The sequence below is a fragment of the Falco peregrinus genome, chromosome 8 (genome assembly GCF_023634155.1).
Source record: "Falco peregrinus isolate bFalPer1 chromosome 8, bFalPer1.pri, whole genome shotgun sequence".
Lineage (NCBI taxonomy): Eukaryota > Metazoa > Chordata > Aves > Falconiformes > Falconidae > Falco > Falco peregrinus.
The window spans coordinates 18,786,558-18,805,831 of NC_073728.1; the positions used below are offsets into that span (position 1 = coordinate 18,786,558).

Genomic DNA, 19,274 nt, shown 5'->3' on the forward strand with positions numbered 1-19,274 from the left:
AAGAACACACCTCTTTTGGGAGCAAATGGTCAATACTGGTGGTTGGCAACCTAGGGGCTGGATTTGATGGATGAAGCAGATCTGTTTGCTCTGGATAGGGCAGGCAAGCACCAGCTAAAGTAAATCAAAGATACTGCAGCAGCGAGGGATATTTTTCTTTGCTGCGGTTGTTCAAATGTGCCTCTCTGGACTTTGCCACAAGCACTGCCCAAGAAGGAAAATGCCCCTGAACAATCACCCAGCTGGGTGAACACTGAGGGGAATGTGGGTCACCGCAGTCATTTAAGGTAAGAGGATCTAACCCCTATTTAGGGATGGCAATTCTAGAGCGCAGGCATTACGGAGGAAGCGTGCCAGGCTATGGCCTTGGACAGTCAACACTAGTACACAGTAGCTCTTAATACACAGGTAAGTCAGACGGCAAAGCAGAGAGCCTGCAGAGCAAGAGCTCCTAGTTCCCCCTTCCCCCCCCTCCGTTAACTAGGTAGCAAACATCCGACAATGTTCCCTCTAGCTGTAATATAAATACTTGAATTACAAATTGGCTATGAAACAGAGACTTGAGTAAAGCCCTGCCCTCCACTTTAATTCGGTCTTTATTTTAGCGCTAATGCAAAAACTGAAGGCAAACGGCATCCTTAGAGCCTTTGCAAGGGCTGTTGCATTTGTACTACCCACGTGTCTAAAACCCAATACAGGGATACTTACTCCGTTACCAAGAAGAAAAAAGCGACAAAAACCTGAATTAATGCAAAAGCCTTGTTTGAATTCCACCAGGCAAAGAATCAGTCTGAAAGAACTCGCAGCATGACAACTTGCATTGAGTTTAAACGAATTTTTTTCATATCATGAAGAGAGCGAATGCTGTACTCACATCAACCACCAACAGCATTAAGGGAAAAATAAATAAATTACTCCACATTAGATTATTTTGGTATGTGAAAACATCAGATCACAAACTATAGCTTTCATTTTATTATTACGGAGGTACAGAGTATGTTCCCAGACCTGAGAGTGACTAGTGACATTGCCAAGTCTAATGCATCACAATGCTGACCTCATACACCACCAAGTCTCCACGTGGAGACCATTTATTTCTTGATCAAAACATTCAGTGTTAAAACTATTAAAAGTGAAGCTGAGGAGCAGGGCTGAACCAAGGTTTTCTGGCTTGCAGTCCCAACTTGGAAAGATGATCCTGTAACTCAGCGTGTTGCAGTAATTTAAGACCACTCTGTGTTCACAGCACACAGCACTAAAAAAAGGTGATGGCAACGCATTTTAGATTGTAAGTCACTTGACAATATACACTTTATTCTGATACAAAATTAAAATATTTTAACAAATTTCAATCCATTATGGACTATACTGAAATTTTTAATTTCCATGCTATTTTTAAACTTGTTTAACCACAAGTTCTAAGATTTCAGCACACTGGCACCATTGCTCTTGAAGTCTTTGCCAGTTATTACAACATATTATTCTGTTTCCAATCTTGCGATATTATCTTCTATATGAAGGCCATTTTTTCTTCTACGGAGATACTCGCATTACTTTAGTTCAGGAAAAAGCTAATCTTAGATAGAGATGTCAACCTGTAGCACCCACAGCAGAAAAAGAATCACCCATCAGATATCTGAATTTTAGTGACACTCAAGTTCTTTCACGCTCCACACAATTTAAGGTACACACACTTGTCAGAGACCACAAACCAATATGTAAGCGAATATTCCACTGCAGTGTAGACAGTATATGAAAACACGTTAATGTCTTAAACACAGGAACCAAAGACAGCAAGTCAGTACATCACACAATCAATGCTTGAAGGACTAGAAAGAAGCATTCCCCTTCCCACCTTACAACATTTAAAAGACATAAAAATTAAGATGCTGCATTTTAATTTCCATGTCCTAATAATAACAAAACATCACATCTGCACCAACCTGGGCCCCTTTTGGGGAAACATGTTTTTACTAACTGGAAGTACCATTTGCTTTTAAGATTAACACATGGGTTTAGGTATCAAATAAACTTCTGTAGAACTGCAGCTTGGGGACCAATGCTTCGTTAACTTTACATCTTTACTTCTCCATCTCCAGCCGCTATTTTTAATAGCAGCCGCTACCGGAAAACCTAGCTGTCACACGGTATTCTTAACTCTTGGAAGTGCCTCTTGGACAAGGACACACTGGACCAAGTACTCCTTAAGGACGTGTTTATCTTTGTCAAGGTTTATTTCTGAACAAATTGGGGTATAAGTAATTGAAATTAAGCAAGTTATTCTAAAGCGTTACAGACCAATAACAGATATTCACTGAGCAGAGAACAGGTCTGCAGCACTGGAGAATCCCCTCATGTGGAAGAAAGGTAGAGCTTTGCTCCGTACACAGGTCTAGTAACGGGACGCAAACCACTTTTTGTTAAACTGACTTTTCTTAAAATATTTTTCAAAATTTTACTGTTAAAAACTTGTAAAAACCCCCCCCCCCCACCCTCCCAGTACAAAAAGCATTTGCCCTCAACTGAATAAGCATGAGCAGCACGAATGCTTTTCCCCATTACCTGTTGCTACATAAGATGCCCATGGGAGTTCACAAGGCAACTCTGCCTAGCAGAGGAAAAGCAAAGGTTTTCCACTTCCAGGCGTAAGAAAGCAAAGCTCCTCACCTCAGCCAACAAGCTGTCTGGATACTACGCTGAGGAGAGACTGTTACCTCATTGCAGCAGTTTCAAATTTTGGCTCAACCCTGTCTAAGCAAAAACACTTAACAACTTGTCAACAATGAAAATCTCAACATTACTGCAGTAAGTTACTTCCAAGTTAACTTTTAATTGTACATTACAGGGTCAAGAATTTGCTTTCTGGATGTTTACAGACAGCAGGTAAAAAGTTTAAATATTGAATCAGTCTGTGAACATGCCTAAGCCCCAGGTTAAACTGAAAGGCACAGGTTCCGTTTGACTCTTGTTTTCTGAGCAACTGAAGCATAACCAACACTAAAATAGAGACTGACTGCACAAAAATAATGCAGACTCAAAAACGTATTGGCAAGTTTAAATAGGTACTACACTGCCATATAGGAGTTAAAAATATCCTAGACCTGTAATAATCAATGATGCAGAAAAGGAAATAGGTGTTCCAAGAGTTAAGAACCAACATGCATAAAACCAGATCCCCTGAACAGTTCTTTTATCGCCATTCATCTGTAAAAATAGTCGTGCTTTCCGCTGGGTATCGTGTGACAGCATCAGCCTCCACTAAACCACCCTGCCTGAAAGCACCAAAACCTGAAAGGGAGCCCTGTGATTTGTACGGGGAAATACCAACCCCCACCCCCCGGTAAGCCAAGATTCCCTCCCTAGGAGGGAAATCACTCTGTACCCAACGCAAAGCGCCCGTACAAGATCACACGCTGCTGAGAACTGCGACGAACCACTCCAGCGTCCGTGCCTTTCTGGGCTTCTTTAAGGCTTCTCTTTCTATTACAAGGTAACGACCGATTTCTCAAAACCCCCACAGTAACTAGAGCATGTATTTCAAAAACATTTAGCATCTCTGTCTTGTTGGTGTCAGACGCAGCGATTTTGTACCTGCCAGGAACAGAAGACTCTTGAATAGCAATTACGCCAGCAAGCACCCTTCATCCACAGCAGGAAACACGGGACGACACACGCTGCAATACTCGCTCCTTTATACTTAAGGCTTTCCTTGATACTAAAAGGCTGGCAAAGGAAAGCCTGGAAGGGAATAAGGGTTAAACAAGTGTTTTACTATACACTACAAATCTTACCCAGTCAGAAACCTTCAACTGAAGAGGATGTGCAAGACATTCCCCATTTTGTCAAGCAGCAGCTTCTCATTCAACCTGAAAATTAAAGAAATTACTCTTACCTTGTTCAAAAACCTCCCACTACTCTTTATAATTCATGAAAAATTTTAAAGGCAAACCTTACCTATGCTCATTGCCCTTCCTTTCAGGTCTAAATGCTAGACCTATTTTGAGTCAACTCAAGTAGCTATCACTCAAGGAGGTTCCAAAAGGTGAAGAACTCTTGCTAGACTTTCTTCGATATTTCAGCTGTGATAAGCAGATTTAACTAGCCTTTGGAAAGCTGCTCACTATCAGCACAGTATCTTATGCCTTCACTTTTCTGGAAGTTGAAGCTGTTGCTCCTGCTGCCTTGTCATCCTTTCTTTAATTATGCTGACTTCTCCATACTCAATAGGCTGCTGAAGTCCTGTCTTATGAGTCTCCTTAGCAAAGTATGGATCAAAGAAGTACATCCTAGATTCTTTAAAGCTGGTTAATCACTGTCCTCACGGCTTACACTTTTCCACATCACAAACAACAGCTAAGCTACCCCACCCACCTACAAAGCGGTCACTTACATCCATCTCTTAAAAGGTTGCATACAGATCTTGTTCATAAAGTTTATTACGACACTATTTTTCAAAGTTAACATTGTTGTCACAGTACAGCTACAAGAGGCCCTGTTAAAAAGAACACTGTCAATACATTCTAAAAAAATTTAGAAATACCAGATCAATTGTCAGAAGGGACATCAAACCCATCCTCCAGTTGTCCCTGCAACCAGATGCAGGCCCCGGGTACAAGTCTACACATCTTCTAAGCGTAGTAACGTACAAAGCAAGTCGGTAGTTAGGTGGCTCACTCCCTAGTGAGTTGTGGTTTAGTTTCCAATGTTTTCAAACTCCAAATGGGTTGTTTAAAAAACGCCTTTATTGAAATACAGCCTCCCCCCGCACCCCACGCCCAAATTAGTATGTACAACAACAGAAGCGTTCACTAAATCACCAATTCTTGCTTGAACTTTAGAGATACTTTAAAACTCCACAGAAAAGAATGAGCAGACTTTGAAATCCAGTTTGGAGGCTACCATCTTGACACCGGTTCCTTGTTTTAGTGTACTGCAGTCTGAATACACTCCGATAACAGCATTTAAATAACATAGTTTAATTTTTTTTTTTCAAACAACACACTCATTTTTCTACTACTTCTTAAAATTGTAATTCATTATTAATATGACTGATTATGCCTTGAGCCATTTCATACATCTTTGCAGATTCATTCCTACACTGGAATTGCATTTACCTTATACTGCACATTGACCCACAAGTGAAACAGGTGTAATTCCAATAGCACATTGTCAAGCGTCTGAGTATTTTTCTTCTATTTGACTGGGTCCCTACTCTTCCGAGTCTGAATTGACAGAAAGCACTGTTCTGGCAATAGTTGAGTGAATGCACATCAGAGGAGAAAAGGGACAGACTGTAGCGCCTTAAATTTGGAGGTCAGAAGTGGCAACGAAGTACAATTTCTAGCCGTATGTGCTGATAAGATTTGCTACTCCAGTGCATCAAATCCAATCGTAACACGCTATCATTCTGCCTGTGGACACTCAAGACCATACCATTCTAACATTGTGGGAAGTGTATCTAGTCAGTAAAATACAACTAGGTTGTGTTTTGTGTTATCTTCGAGCTCTTAGCTGAGCACAGACATTCACAAGGGAAAAAGCTTGAAAGCTATACTACTCAGAGCCCATCGTGAATGGGCTTTTGGAACGCATTACCTGGGACTGTCAGTGATTACACCTGTGCTACCCTTGGCTCCCAGTCAGAAGAATGTGTCCAGAAAATTGCCTAGGGTGCATGCAAGAAAGTATATAGCCATTAAGTTATTGAGGAACATACCTATTACTCTCGCTATGACGCCTCATTTAATTGAAACAGCGCAGTCTGGTGTGAGGGAGAGGGAAACGGGGACAAAGGAAGGGGATGAAAATTCCAAGCCACCCTCCCCAAAGTATAGTTTTATTGAAACAGAATCATTGTATATCCCAAGGAAACAGGCACTTGATTCCCCCCACCTTAACTTCTCGGGAATTACAATAAATATAAAGGTAAAAAGCAAGTTTCTTTTCTCTTCACCCAAGACTTAAGCAACTGCAGTTATCCCTTATACATCTCAAATGAGACGGGAGACAGCTTTAATGTGTCTAAAGTTGGTCTTGTTAAAATATTTATCATGCCTTATTTTCTTGAAGCGCTAATACTAATACAGAACTACAAATTAAAAAAATATGCACAAACCAAAAAGTAATTTGAAATTTTCATTAAGATAAAGCTTAGTTCTATAATTCACAAACACTAATTTGAGTAACTTAATCCTAGTTATACATCTGAACAAACTATAATGTAACATACAGATGTTTTCCCTCTGTATGCCTATGTAACTCATGTCAATGACAGTTACATATATACACTGAGACTAGACCCCTTAAGACTGGAAATCAATAGGTGTTTCTATTGTTAACTTTAAATTAATACAAAATAGTAATTGAGAAATGCATTAATCCTCTCTATTAACTAACAAGGAAACACCCTAAACTACATTTTATTTCTGTTATAGAGTTCTCTGTACTAAATGTGGAAAAACTGAACTACACAAATATTGAAAAGTTAAAAATTCCTTATTTGTTTATTCCTGGTACCACTACCACAATTTACAGGGCAATATACCTGATGTAATGGGAAAATAAAAAGAAAAAAGAAAGACAAAGCTACAACAGATAAAGACCTCAGGAATGTACATCTAATCGACACTACATTGCATTAATCAATAGCTGCACTTTTTGCAAACTGTGGCTATGACAGTCCTGAACAAGAAGGGTTTCCTGTTTAAGCTGCAGTAACTTTTCTGACTATGGATCATCGTTCCTTCTGTGGCAGATTTTACAGTTCCTCTAATGCATTTGGGACGACTGTCTCAAAGTAACCTGCAGCTTTCCTGACAACTCCTCGCTCTCTCTCCTGCTAAGAACTGTAGCCTGTTGAATACAGGATAAGAAAATTATTACTCTCAGTGAACAGTTGTACATTATTAATCATCATTATAAATATGCATTACACCTACCCTTTTTCTGGTAGCATTTTTAGAATCTTCTACCACCATAGCCCCCACTTCCACTTCCAGATCCATAACCACCTACAAAAGACAGGGTATATTATTGACATACAAGAATAACAACAAACTAACTCCAAAAACAGCTGCTATACGAAGCAGTATTTACCACCATAGGGACTGCCTGAACTTCTGCCACCAAAGCTGCCACCACCTTTCATGGGACCATAGTTAGACTGCTGTTGTCCACTGTAATTGCCAAAATCATTGTAGTTTCCACTTCCACCATAATTACCTGAAATGAAAATTCGTAAAGTCACTTTTGTTCAACACATAGGATATGAAGCATGCCAAACTATGACATCCAACATAAGTGTAAATTTTAATAATTTAAAGCAGAATTGCAAGCATTTTGCATGCTACCTCTACTCACAATGCACAAATAACAGAAGATTCTTAGCATTTTGAAGGTTAGAAACAGGCATTTCACTGAAGATTAAAAAACATTACACCGTATCAGAATATTTATAGATTTGAATAGGCCAATAAATTAACAAAACAGACCAAACTTAAGGCCTCCAAACTCAGAAAAAAGTGTTTGTTTCACCATCATTCTTCCACTGCCCAACACTCTGCACATGCGATAGTAACATGAACCACGAACAGTTTATTTGCTCTGAAAGGCAATAGAACTAACAGGCATGCTGCATACACACAGGAGAGGGTATCACGAAGTATGCAGCAGATTTTGCACCATAACTCCCCAAACTTGGGGCAAATGGTGAAAAAACTTACATAAGCTTTGATTTATAGTCTTCACAAAGGAGTATGTGATCTACATGACGTGAACTGGTATCTGACAGCAACAGCATACTTCAAATGGTCAAACAACCTTCAGAATTCTATTCTACCTCCACACACAGATTTATAGCTGCTGCTTTTTGACAATTCCAGGCAAAAAAAAAATGTATAGTGTATCAAAGTTAGTTCAGATGGAAAAGAACTTTCCTTATGTAACACAGCATTCTACATTAAGACTGAAGTGCACAACCCATTTTATGAAGCATCATACTTTAGGCATTGTACAACTCAAGACTTGGCTAAGTATGGATGTTTAATTAAAGCTGGCATCTTACCACCACCGAAATTTCCTCCTTCATTGTAGCCATCATATCCTCCTCCTCCACCTCCATATCCACCACCTGGGTTTCCATACCCTGGTCCTCCACCACCACCATAACCTCCTCTGCTGCCATAGCCAGGACCACCTCCATAGTTGCCACCTTTGAATAAAACAAGAGTCAAACTGAACACACCAAAGCTAAATACTGGTAAAGAAAGGTCCATTAAAATAAAATTTTAAAAAAGGCAAAACTAACACACACCCCCCCCCAACACCACCAAAAACCCACAATAAAACTCTCTCACAGTGTTTTCCTCTGTATTATATTCATTTGCACTTGCATCACTTAAGTATTTAATCCAAACAAAAAAAACCCATTAGTTTATGTATAACCTTGAAGCACAATATTTAAGAATATTAAGAATATTTAAGAATATTCTGGCTCACAGGAAATACGTAAAACATGCTGCTACCACCACCATCCATTACATGTAATAGCTGTCTCTTAACACGGTACTGACAAAGCCATTTGTGTGATCAACCTCTTTATTCCTCTGAACTTCAGTGACTGAAGCAAGCAAAGCCCTCAAAAAAATTCTTGTTTACAATTTTTATCTAGACAGCTTTATTTACATGTGTGTCAAAGCTGCTGGACATTCTTTTCTTCTGAGCACGTAAAGCATATCTGGAAGACTTAGTATTCCAAATGCTGATCTGATCTCCAGCATTCTGATGGGAGTACTTCCACACTGGGAAATAGCTCCGAAGAACTCAACATCACTCCATGTATCTGCTTATATATGTGCATAATACCCACAAGTCACTACATGCTACTTCCCTCGCATCATGTGCCTGCCCCACCCTGCCCTGCCCCTGAAATGCTACTTCCACAGCCATTTAGTAATTCCCATAGTTCTCTTCAGATGTATTTTGGATACTCATCCAAAACTTCATCGTGAAAAAGATACTGCTGAGACATGAAAATCTCAAGAGTTGATTGAAAAGATTTCTGGTATGTTAGTTGGTCACTGCTTTATTCAGTTTCAGTCATCTGAACGGACACCTGAATCTTCATTCAGTTCTCAATAATCATAAACAGCTGCTGCATGACCTCACAATATGAGGTTATTTAAAGGGTAAATACAAAGTATTTTTTTCCACCCATTATGTTGTAATGTACTTTAGCTCTGTACAGCTCTACAATATTATCACCAAAATCAACTTCATTTCTAAGGTGAAGGCAAGACTTACAGCTGGTTATAACATTGGGAAAGGAAAAAAAACCAAACCAAACCAAACAACAGTGAACAATACACTTACCATCACCAAATCCATTGTATCCGTCACCACCCCCAAAGCTTCCTCTGCTCCCACCACCGCCACCACCACCCCCATAGCCTCCTGGAACACAAAACAGATGAGAATGTTTTCCTGAAGATTAAGTGTTTAAGCCAACCGGCACAGGAAGTAGAAAAACAGGAATCACATTCTATAAACATTCCTGTCATTTACCTCTTCCACCAAAGTTTCCTCCTCGGCCGAAGTTTCCTCCACCACCTCCAAAGTTTCCACGACCCATGAAGTTGCCTGAGCCACCCCCACGACCTACAAAATATTTTACTTAAATTACATTAATTGAAAATCAGTTACATAAAATGACCATGCACAACTCCAAACTCACCTCTCTGAGAGCTAGCAGTCTGCATTTCTTGTTTCGAGAGTGCTTTTTTCACTTCACAGTTATGTCCATTTATAGTATGGTATTTCTGAACTAGAGAAAAATTGTGAAATAGGAAAGACAAATCATTGAAAGCAATATGCTGTAAAACTCTCACAGAAAGCTACTGTAAGGCATGACCACACTTTTAAAAGGAACATTAAATCTACTCCATCTCTTGCAACAGTAAAGCAGTTGATTATGCCAACAGCTTAGATTCCACACTGCTGTTCTGCAATCTGCCATTACTCTTTTATCCCGTAAGTCATTTCTCACTAGAGTTACATACCAACAATTTTATCAACTGTATCGTGATCATCAAAAGTTACAAAAGCGAAGCCTCTCTTCTTTCCACTTTGCCTGTCTTCCATGACTTCTATGGTTTCAATCTTGCCATATTTTTCAAAGTACTCCCTTAAATTATATTCTTCTGTATCTTCTTTAATTCCACCAACAAATATTTTCTTTACTGTCAGATGTGCCCCAGGCTTTACAGAATCCTACAACGCCAAAAGTGACATTCAGTGTTTAAAATTATTAGGTAAAGATTAGGAAATAATGTTAACTAACTTACCTCCCTCGAAACTGCTCTCTTTGGTTCAACCACGCGTCCATCAACCTTATGTGGTCGAGCACTCATGGCAGCATCCACCTCCTCCACACAAGAGTAAGTCACAAAGCCGAAGCCTCTGGAACGCTTTGTTTGTGGGTCTCTCATCACCTGCAAAAACATAGGGGGTACTCTACATTTCTGTACTAGGTCAAGTACCTATACCCTTTCAAAAAGCACAAACTAGTATTTGACACTTTACCACACAGTCCGTGAGTGTGCCCCATTTCTCAAAGTGCTCTCTCAAGCTATCATCTGTTGTTTCAAAGCTCAGACCTCCAATGAACAGCTTCCTCAACTGCTCTGGCTCCTTTGGCTCATGGCCCTATAAAATCAAAAATAAAAAATATTTTGAATACAAACCACAGAGCTAAAATTTCACAGATTTACTAAATATTATCTGTGTACATTATAACTACAAGTAGGTGGAATACATTTACATAAAAACAATGACTTCTAATGGGTTTAGACAGAAGCATAGTAAACATTTAATGAGGTGTGATTTTAATTAAAACACTAACTAACTAACAACTTCAGATTGCTCAAATGCAAACAGTAAAGAGATTTCAATGTAGTAAATAATTTGGTTGTTCCCCATTCCCCAGAAGTGCATTCATTCTATGCCTATCTTACGTTCAAGTTGCCTATTGCTCTGCAGGGATTAGGAATGAAGCACTGCTAGAAAAAGGGAAGTTCTAATAGTTTATGAAGCATAATCATAAGAAACTATGAAAAATTTAAGAACACAAGGAAAAAAGGTTATTCTGCAAATTGAGTGTCTAGTCTTTTGGGATATCCATTTTGAAAGGTTATTTTAATGCATTTTGAAGAAATTTATCAGTTTTTAATTTCTTAAAATTGCAAACTCTGTAGTCAGGATAATTTTGTAGGTTGACTGCATGTAAGCAACAAAGCAGAAGCACATACATGTTTTCAGTATTATGGGGATTATCTCTCAAACATGCATCAACATGGACTTACAAAAAAAGTGCCTTGTATGACAATTAATCAATGACCAGTAGTGGGTACAACTACTGGAATAATGCTGGTACCTTAACAAGCATTGTAAAACAAACTGGTTTAATTGAAGCTCTTGCCAATATCAGCTATATATAACCAGAACCATTTTAAAATAATATGTTAATTTTCAGAGTCCAGTTTTCTATAGCACAATTAAAGTGGGCTTACAAGTGCATTAGTGCTTCTGATCTTTCGGTGTTGCAGGATTTATTTTTTTTAGTTAGGCAGGGAATACCTCTACATTTGACAGGAGTTTTATGAAAAATTATTTCACAATTTTCTCCCATCCCTGAGACAGAGAAATCTTATAAAAAGCAACCAGATTAAAATCTTTTTTAGCAAGCAGGTACTTTTGTGCATGTAAAACACTTCACAACAAGATGCTGGCCAGCTATGCTGCATACAACTTCAGTTCTGCAGCATGAATGCTAAAAAGGCTTCACTGTTTCTGCTGCAGTGGGTTAGCCTAGACTAGGTGCAGCATTAGCCTGCGAGCTGAACTACATCTAACCAGCCACAGACTTCTGCACATAGAAGTCTTGCTTCAAACCTGAAGATTAAGTACTTTAACATCTGCCGCAGTTTAAATCGGGGGTGTGTGTGTGCGTGCGCTAGAGCTGGTAAGAAGAGCATACATCCCTTTGAGTGCAACACAACCACCCTAAAGAGCAATGAATACTGTGAAGCAATACATGACAAAAGAAAATTTGTTATATACTGCTTTAGGAAACCATCGGTTTAGAATGTTCAGGCTGTACTACAAGAAACAACACCCAAGATTGTGAAAAGCTGGCTGGGAAGTAAATCCCTGCATTTACACCTGCTAAACTTAGCAAGAAAGAGCCCTTGCATTCTCAGTAAGAACTTCCAGTTTAAAGCACTAACTTTGTTACTACAGGAACATTATCTAAATGACTGACAGTCAGTGGTCCTGTGACTACAAAGTTTGCTTTCTACTGTCTTCCAAGTGGTCTGGCCTACAGAAGTATTAATAAAAAATAAATCTCCGTTCTAACTATATGTAAACTTAAGATTTTATAGGGCAACACGCCTACTGTATGCAGAAACTGCTTTAGGTTGAACAAAGTAGTTTTCTGTTGCTAATCATGTTTTTAAGGTTTTTTTAATCTACTAACACTACTTAATTTTTAGCTGGGTTGGATTAAAGCTGGGAACATTAAGCATTTCAAACTGCCCTATGCATGTTAAAGGAAATCTATTATGTGAAACTGTATAGTTCAGACTCCTCAAAACCAAAAAACTTAGGTAAGGAAAAACTGCACAGACCTCTTACAGTTCTCTGAGACCCCTCAGGGCTACAGTATTTTCAGTTAGCAAATCAGACTGCTTTTACCTTAAAAGAATGACCACAGAATTCTTCAGGTCACTCCTGAAAGGAAAAGTGATGTCCTTTTCTGCTTATTTTTATTATGCACAACTGAACTGCCATTATCATAGGGGAGGAAAAACACTTGCTGTTACAGCTTCTCCCTTACTGGAGACAAATTATCCTCAGGACACACCTACGTTAGAGGAACTTTCCACAGAAATAAAAGGCAACATTTTCTTAGGGAATTAGTTGAGGGTTTTTCAGGCATTTTGCTGTCACTAGGGATAAGCACCTCCAGGGTTTTCACAGTACTGTCCTCTATCACACAAGACGTTTTTTCTCAGTCCTGCTGCTGCAAGTTAGCTGTAACGGCAGCCTCTCCTGGGCAGCAAACCTTGCACAACACATCTCTCCCTTCCTCCCTAGCGCAACTACCACAACTGCGTCATGAACAGCAGGTTCCCTCCTACTCAGCCCACACTGCAGACCATCACACCATTCTGCAGTGCTCCTTCGTTCGCAGGGCAGGGGGCAGAATAAGTAGCAGTAAGAATGCCCAGCCTGCCTGCAGCCAGCAAGAAGCTTCACTTCCCCCCCCCAAGCTGTTTAAGGGGCTTCCCAAAACATCGGAACAGGCTCTGAGGAGGCAGGGAACTTTCCCTCCAGCCTTGACTAGCGACTTCCTCAAGCCAGAGCTCTGCGCAGCACCGACCGCCTCCATTTTGTGAACGATCTCCTCTCCTCCACCCTCAATATGGAGCCGGAGGGCGGGGCCACGGGGGAGCGGGAAGGCGCGCGCAGCCGCCGGCCCGGAGGCCAAGTCCCAGCGCCGCAGTGGCGCCATGGGAGTGTCCCTGTCCCGCCGCCCCCGCGGCGCGGCGCGGGGGGGTGGGTGGCCCCGGAGGAGGGCAGGGAGAGGCCGGCACCGCCGGGGAGCCTTTCTCGCCATCAAAATCTAACGACTGGTTCCTCCTTACTACCTAAACCCACACCTCCCTCCTAACAGAGGAAGAAAAAATGGCAACTAGCACCCCCCGGGGCTCCTGTAAAAATTCTCATCTTCGCAGAAATCCCAAGACCTTCTGACAGCGCTGCCGCAGGTACACACTGCCTTTATTCCGAGTTAGCTATCAACTTCACTTTCATATGGCAGGGCTTTTGATTTCTCTCTAAAGGCACAGTTTTCAGGCGGAGTCCTCCCGTGCACTGCTCCAGCAAGCGTCCACACAACGCCTGGCACCACACCTACGCTTGTCTGCGGCTACACCTGTACAGATGAGGCTGCTCTGTCCCCCAGGGAGTCCAATCCTACACAGCCTTCTGAAACGGGAACGCTTACAGAAACTGGGGCCCCTCATCAGCTTTCTCTGTGAAATAATTTTCTCTAGAAACCTAGTATCTTTTAGGTACATTCCACGGCAAGCTAGCATTGTAAACTAAAAAGAGCTTATTTAGTAGGCAGCTGAGTGACCCCCACCCCCCACCCGTTTAACAGTCTATCCAAAGTCCAAAGCAATGAGACAGTTGCAACATTCCTTCCAGAGGGACTTTGCTTCAATACAAAATAACCACAGGCTACCAGATACATGCAACTCGGGCAAGGTTTGTTCTTAATTCAAGCGTTTGGGCCCTCCCACATCCAGTAGTGTGTCATTCCCGAAAAAGTTGGTTTGATCTAGCTAAAATGTTCAGGCACCCTGGAAAAGTAACGTTAGACAGCAAACAAATAAAAACAAATCAATCAGAAAATGTCTCAGTTATAACCTATATAAGCATATTTAATAGCCTTGTTGCTGATCTTAATTGAGTTTTATTTTCTGAAGGGTATCAAGCCTTTTTCCCCCCCCTCCCATTTCCACACCCTGCCCCAAAGTAACTAGCTCCCATCCTCCCAAGAACAGCCCCAACGTCTTCTCTATACTACGCACCTTATTCAGTCTACGGTATTTCTGCTAGAAGCAAAAGAAAACAGTTATTTTTACTTAGTACAGCCTCACTTTCATTTGCAGTGACTATTAGGCAACCATTTTTTATTAAAAAAAAAGAACCTGTCTTCATTCCCACTAAAAACAGGACCTTGAAGATAAGAAGGAATCAAGTTCCTGCTGATACTCTGAAGATGCATGAATTTCTTAATAATTACACCTTGCTTTAATCACAAACATACATTTAATCAGTCTTGTTAAAACAGAAAACTAGAAAAGCAAAATTTCCCCACTATGTTAAACACCCCACCCCTTAAAATTCTAAGTAATACACTGTAATTTAAAGTTACTCTGCTAATACGGGGATGAAGAAGGTAGAAAAAAAAAAAGCTATGAATTAATATGTAAGATAGAAATGGTTAGGTCTGGGGTTTTTCTTCTTTTCCCCTTAAAGCTAGTTTTTTTAGATAAAAACCCACAATCCTCTCACCTGTGAAGATCGTCTTCCCTTCCTCTTGTAGTCTTCCACATCTCTCTCTTCCTTAATAGCAGCCATTTTGGAAGGGTACTCTAACTCAGCCTTTCTTTAAATCTAGGAAACCTAGAAAACAGGTTGGATAAGTCAGTACTTACCCCAATTCCAGTGAAGCGGGGTCTTCTCCAGCTGCAGTGAACAGGTGTGGCTTTATAGAAGGAAATGGGAGAGGGTTGAAAGTAGAAAACCCCCAGTATTTAAAAGGGTAGAGTAAAAGTCCTCGATCTGTTTTGCTCACAATTAAGAGCAGCCGCAGAACTTTTGCTATCCCAGTAAAGCTCTTTCTACAACTGTCAGAATAACTAGGTACAAACTAATGTAAAAAATGTAGGAAACAGCCTACTGTTTATTACTGTCTTACATAACTATCATGAATAGCACTGGCACAGGGCAAGCAAATTCCACCTTTGATACCCAAACCTGCTATGTAAATCAAATGCTACTTCTCTGGATTTTAAGCCCCTAATTATTTAACATTTTGCAAATATTCCTTGTTAGAATTATCTTACGTGTAACCTCTTATAATCAGTGATCCAGTAGCCTGGAATTGGAACACCAGAGGATGTATTAAATGTTTTCTGTATTGAAAAATACAACTAACACCAGTGCAAGAACCCTTAACTGATTCTATTCTTGCAACATCAGAAATTTTAAGTTGATCCTCAGCAATCTTTAGCACTAGTCATGTGCATTACTTTTGCTTCCAAGTGATGTATTTGATTACTAACCTGTACTATTTTTTACAAACATTTTCCGTAAGTATTAAATTATGTATGTATCATTAAAAAAAATCAAGTATTTCACAAGATAAGCTTAGTGAATAAATCCATATCTAAGCACTCAAAAAACCCCCATGTTCCATTTACCCTTTATTATTTCAAGTTTTCTGAGATCATTAAGTTACTTGCCTTACTGTACTGTATTAGTTATCTTTGGCTACAACTCATCACTATTTTGGATGTTTCTGAGACTTTTATTACAGTAGCCAAAACACAGTACTGTCAACTAAACAACAGGCTTCTGTAAAACTATAGCTGTGCTACATTAAAATAATTGACATTTAACAAGATTAAGTTTGTGGGGTTTTTTGTTTTAGGTTTTATTCCTGCAAACACTGCATAGGAAAATGCAGGCAGGTCTCTACTAATAACAGGTACTGTTATTCAGAGTAGAAATTAATTATTCAATATAATTCCATGTTAAAACCCAGATTCAAATTAAACTATGAAATCAGAGTGTACCATGATTCAATGCATTAAAAATTTTAAAGTTTTTATGAAGTTAACATCGAAGTATTTATATTGTCTTAAGTTCCTCTCTACACAATGCTCATGAAATCCTTTAAATCAACCATCAGTTTGACTTACGAGGTACTAGGATACCAAGGGTTTTAACTGAGCTGGTCAATTCCTTAAGTCATATAGAAGAGGTATGAAACAGAATGTTAACAAGTCAAGGCCTTTTAAGAAAGCAGCTGTATGGCAAAATAAAACTTTTGTAATTGTTAAGGAGGAAAGCAATACACCTATTTGAGTACTCTTTTTTTAAAAGTGTGCAATCCCTCTCTCATTTTGTCACCTGCTGCTTTCCCCCATAAGGCTCCACGCAGGCCAACATAAAGCTCTCTGGTAGTCTCTACCATTATGGCCTCAGAAGACCACGATGGTCAAGAGACTTATCTCCTTGCTAATGCACACCCATCAGCTGAAGTGGAACACAGCTCTGCTGTCTGGCCCTATTCCTACCTTGCCTTATGGAAAGCTGTTAAAAAACCAGAAAGCTGTCAATATTAAGCTTCTTTCCGGTACTTAACATCAACAAAATACCCTATTCAACTCTAGATAAGAATATTCAGAACATTTCTACCAGCTGCGTTAAACTAGCATTGAAACAGTTGTATACTGCAAGTTAAACTACAGAACTGAAAGTAGCGTCACAACAAATCTGTTGGTTCTAATGATAAGTCACTGGGAGATGCCTCATTACTCAAAGGAACCTACAATGCCAGCACATCTCTTACAGAGAGACAAATTGAGAGGCAAAATTAACATTCCCAAGATGGAAGTTTACCTGTCCATTCAGAGAATACTATAGACATGTACTAGTCTTTTCTGTAAATAGCTAAAGTTGGACCTAATACAGTATATCATGCCAAACCTAAGGGTTAAAACAGCAAAACAACAGCTTTTCAGCTCTAAGTGTGCCGGCAGTTTATTCCCAACACCAATAGGAAAGTCTGCTGGGAAAAAAATACACAAGGTATTAGCTTCATAACTTATGTGACGGGTTTCCAAGCTTTACCGAAGCATGTTCAACTGCTTTGAACTCATCACTGGTCCCAGTTATCAAACTATTCAACAACACTGAAGCAGCTAAAACAATTGCTCACATGCAAAAGTTATTTTTAGCCATTTTGCTAAGGGATCCAATTTCTTCTCTGCTTTTAAGGCAGGAACAGAAACTAGCATGACTTGTTGGTTTCCCTGTTCTCAATTTTCAGCTTACAATGAAAAGGGTCCAGATTAAAAAGAAAAAACACCCAACAAACCCACACAAAAACTCTGCACCAATTTCACTCACCACACTTGAAATACTTGAGAAAAAAAATATTAGGTTTTGAGAAGAGAGGAAAGAAAAGCAAAGGGGGATATCATGACAGTATTTCTTTTCAGGTAGGGTGTGGATGATTGCCCTAGTCTGCATTCGATCTCCATTCAAGTTGAGGAAAATCTGAACCAAGTTTCTGCAGGACTGCTTCGCCATGTTGCTCACCACGATCATGGCGAGCTGCCACCGAACGTCGTGGCTCTTGTGCATGATTAGTTGGGGGAGTGGAAAAAAGGAAAGAGAGCCTCTGCACTATGCCTTCCCCAACCTCCCCAGGCAGCAAGAGTTCGCTACACGTGCTAATTCCCCTCGGGAAGAGGGGGATGGTACAGAGGGGCTGCAACGTATATCTGCATTCCTAAGCGAGAAGCAGCGTACCACGCTAAACCACCTTAGTGCTTTAGAAGTCTGTGTCTAGGAAAACGAATTGGAAAAGTTATATTCCTAGAACACTACTCCGAGTAGCTTACATGGGGGGCCGCACAGGGAGGACAGAACAATGACACACGCATGTGTGGGACTCGTTTCTCTCAACTCACCCGAATACACGCCTAAGTGTTTCGGTGTCCCCCAGGATAGCTGAGGAGGGCTCTGCTACACACAGCCCTGTCCCAAGCCGAAGGCCAGGTCTCCCCCGCCCACGCGCAGGAGCGCAACGAAATGGCGGCGGCAGCCGCTGTGCCCGCGGGGCCGCACGCCGGAAGCGCAGCCTCGCCCGCATCCTCCCCCTTCCTGCCAGCGGCCGCCATTGCGGGCTAATGCGCAATGTCGCGGGGAAAGCCAGGCCCGCAGCGCGGCAGAAAAGCTAAAAGGAGGCGGCGGCCGCTCCGGGGCGGCAGCGCGAACTGCGAGGGGCACCGTTAGGCGCAGCCCGCCCTCCCCCTTCCCGCCCGGGGCCTCTGGCGGGGACCTAAGGCAGCTCTAGCCCCGCGGGGGTGGGGAGGCGGCCGCTTCACCTCCCCTGCCACCCTGCCTGGGCTCGGCCTAGCAAGTCCCGCTCCCTCCACGCGACGGGCAGTTACCTCCATTTTGTGACCAGGCTCGCCTCCTTCGGTACCAATATGGAGCCGAGAGGAAGAGGAGGGGGAGGGTGGCGGAGGGATCACGTGGCGGGAAGGCGGGCTGCAGCCGCAGCGCGACAGGGCGGGAGGGGGAGGGGGAGGCCCTTACCGCTTTCTTCTCCGCGCCCGCCACCCCCCGTGAGACCTGGGCCGCGCCAGGCCGGAGCGGCCCCTTCCCCACCGAGAGGGCGGAAAAAGACGGGAGCGAAGGCAGCCGGGGAGGGGAGGCGGGGGTAGGGTAGGGGAAGCGAGAGAAGATAAGATATAACCGTGCCAGCCTTCAGTTAAGCGCCTTCCCGCCCTCCTCGGTCCCACGCCGGCAGCTGGCCTAGCGCACTAACCGCCGCCCGCTGTGGGGGTGGCGGCGCGCAGCCGTGACTGGTGCGCGCGGCCGGGCACCGCCTCTCCGCGCCACGTCAG

At 41.6% G+C, this 19,274-nt stretch overlaps 1 protein-coding gene across 34 annotated transcripts; it reads right to left on the reverse strand.

Annotated features, from left to right (window-relative positions):
- Positions 1–960: 960 nt before the first annotated feature.
- HNRNPA3 (heterogeneous nuclear ribonucleoprotein A3) lies at positions 961–19,264 on the reverse strand. 34 transcript variants are annotated; one of them, XR_008748336.1, is made up of 14 exons: positions 19,124–19,262; positions 15,142–15,252; positions 14,655–14,678; positions 10,579–10,701; positions 10,341–10,487; positions 10,056–10,266; positions 9,731–9,820; positions 9,562–9,669; positions 9,370–9,480; positions 8,063–8,209; positions 7,096–7,221; positions 6,939–7,010; positions 3,792–3,866; positions 961–1,255 (listed from the first exon to the last, which is right to left on the reverse strand). XR_008748336.1 is itself a non-coding variant. In XM_055811668.1 (13 exons), exons 2-12 carry the CDS (start codon positions 15,205–15,207, stop codon positions 6,958–6,960), a joined length of 1,206 nt encoding a protein of 401 aa, XP_055667643.1. In that variant the 5' UTR covers positions 15,208–15,252; positions 19,124–19,262; the 3' UTR covers positions 961–3,866; positions 6,939–6,957. The 34 variants fall into 34 exon arrangements, 29 of the variants coding, with proteins under 29 accessions (XP_055667643.1, XP_055667649.1, XP_055667644.1 ...); XR_008748335.1 differs by having other exon boundaries at positions 961–1,595; XR_008748334.1 differs by having other exon boundaries at positions 961–3,591.
- Positions 19,265–19,274: the final 10 nt, after the last annotated feature.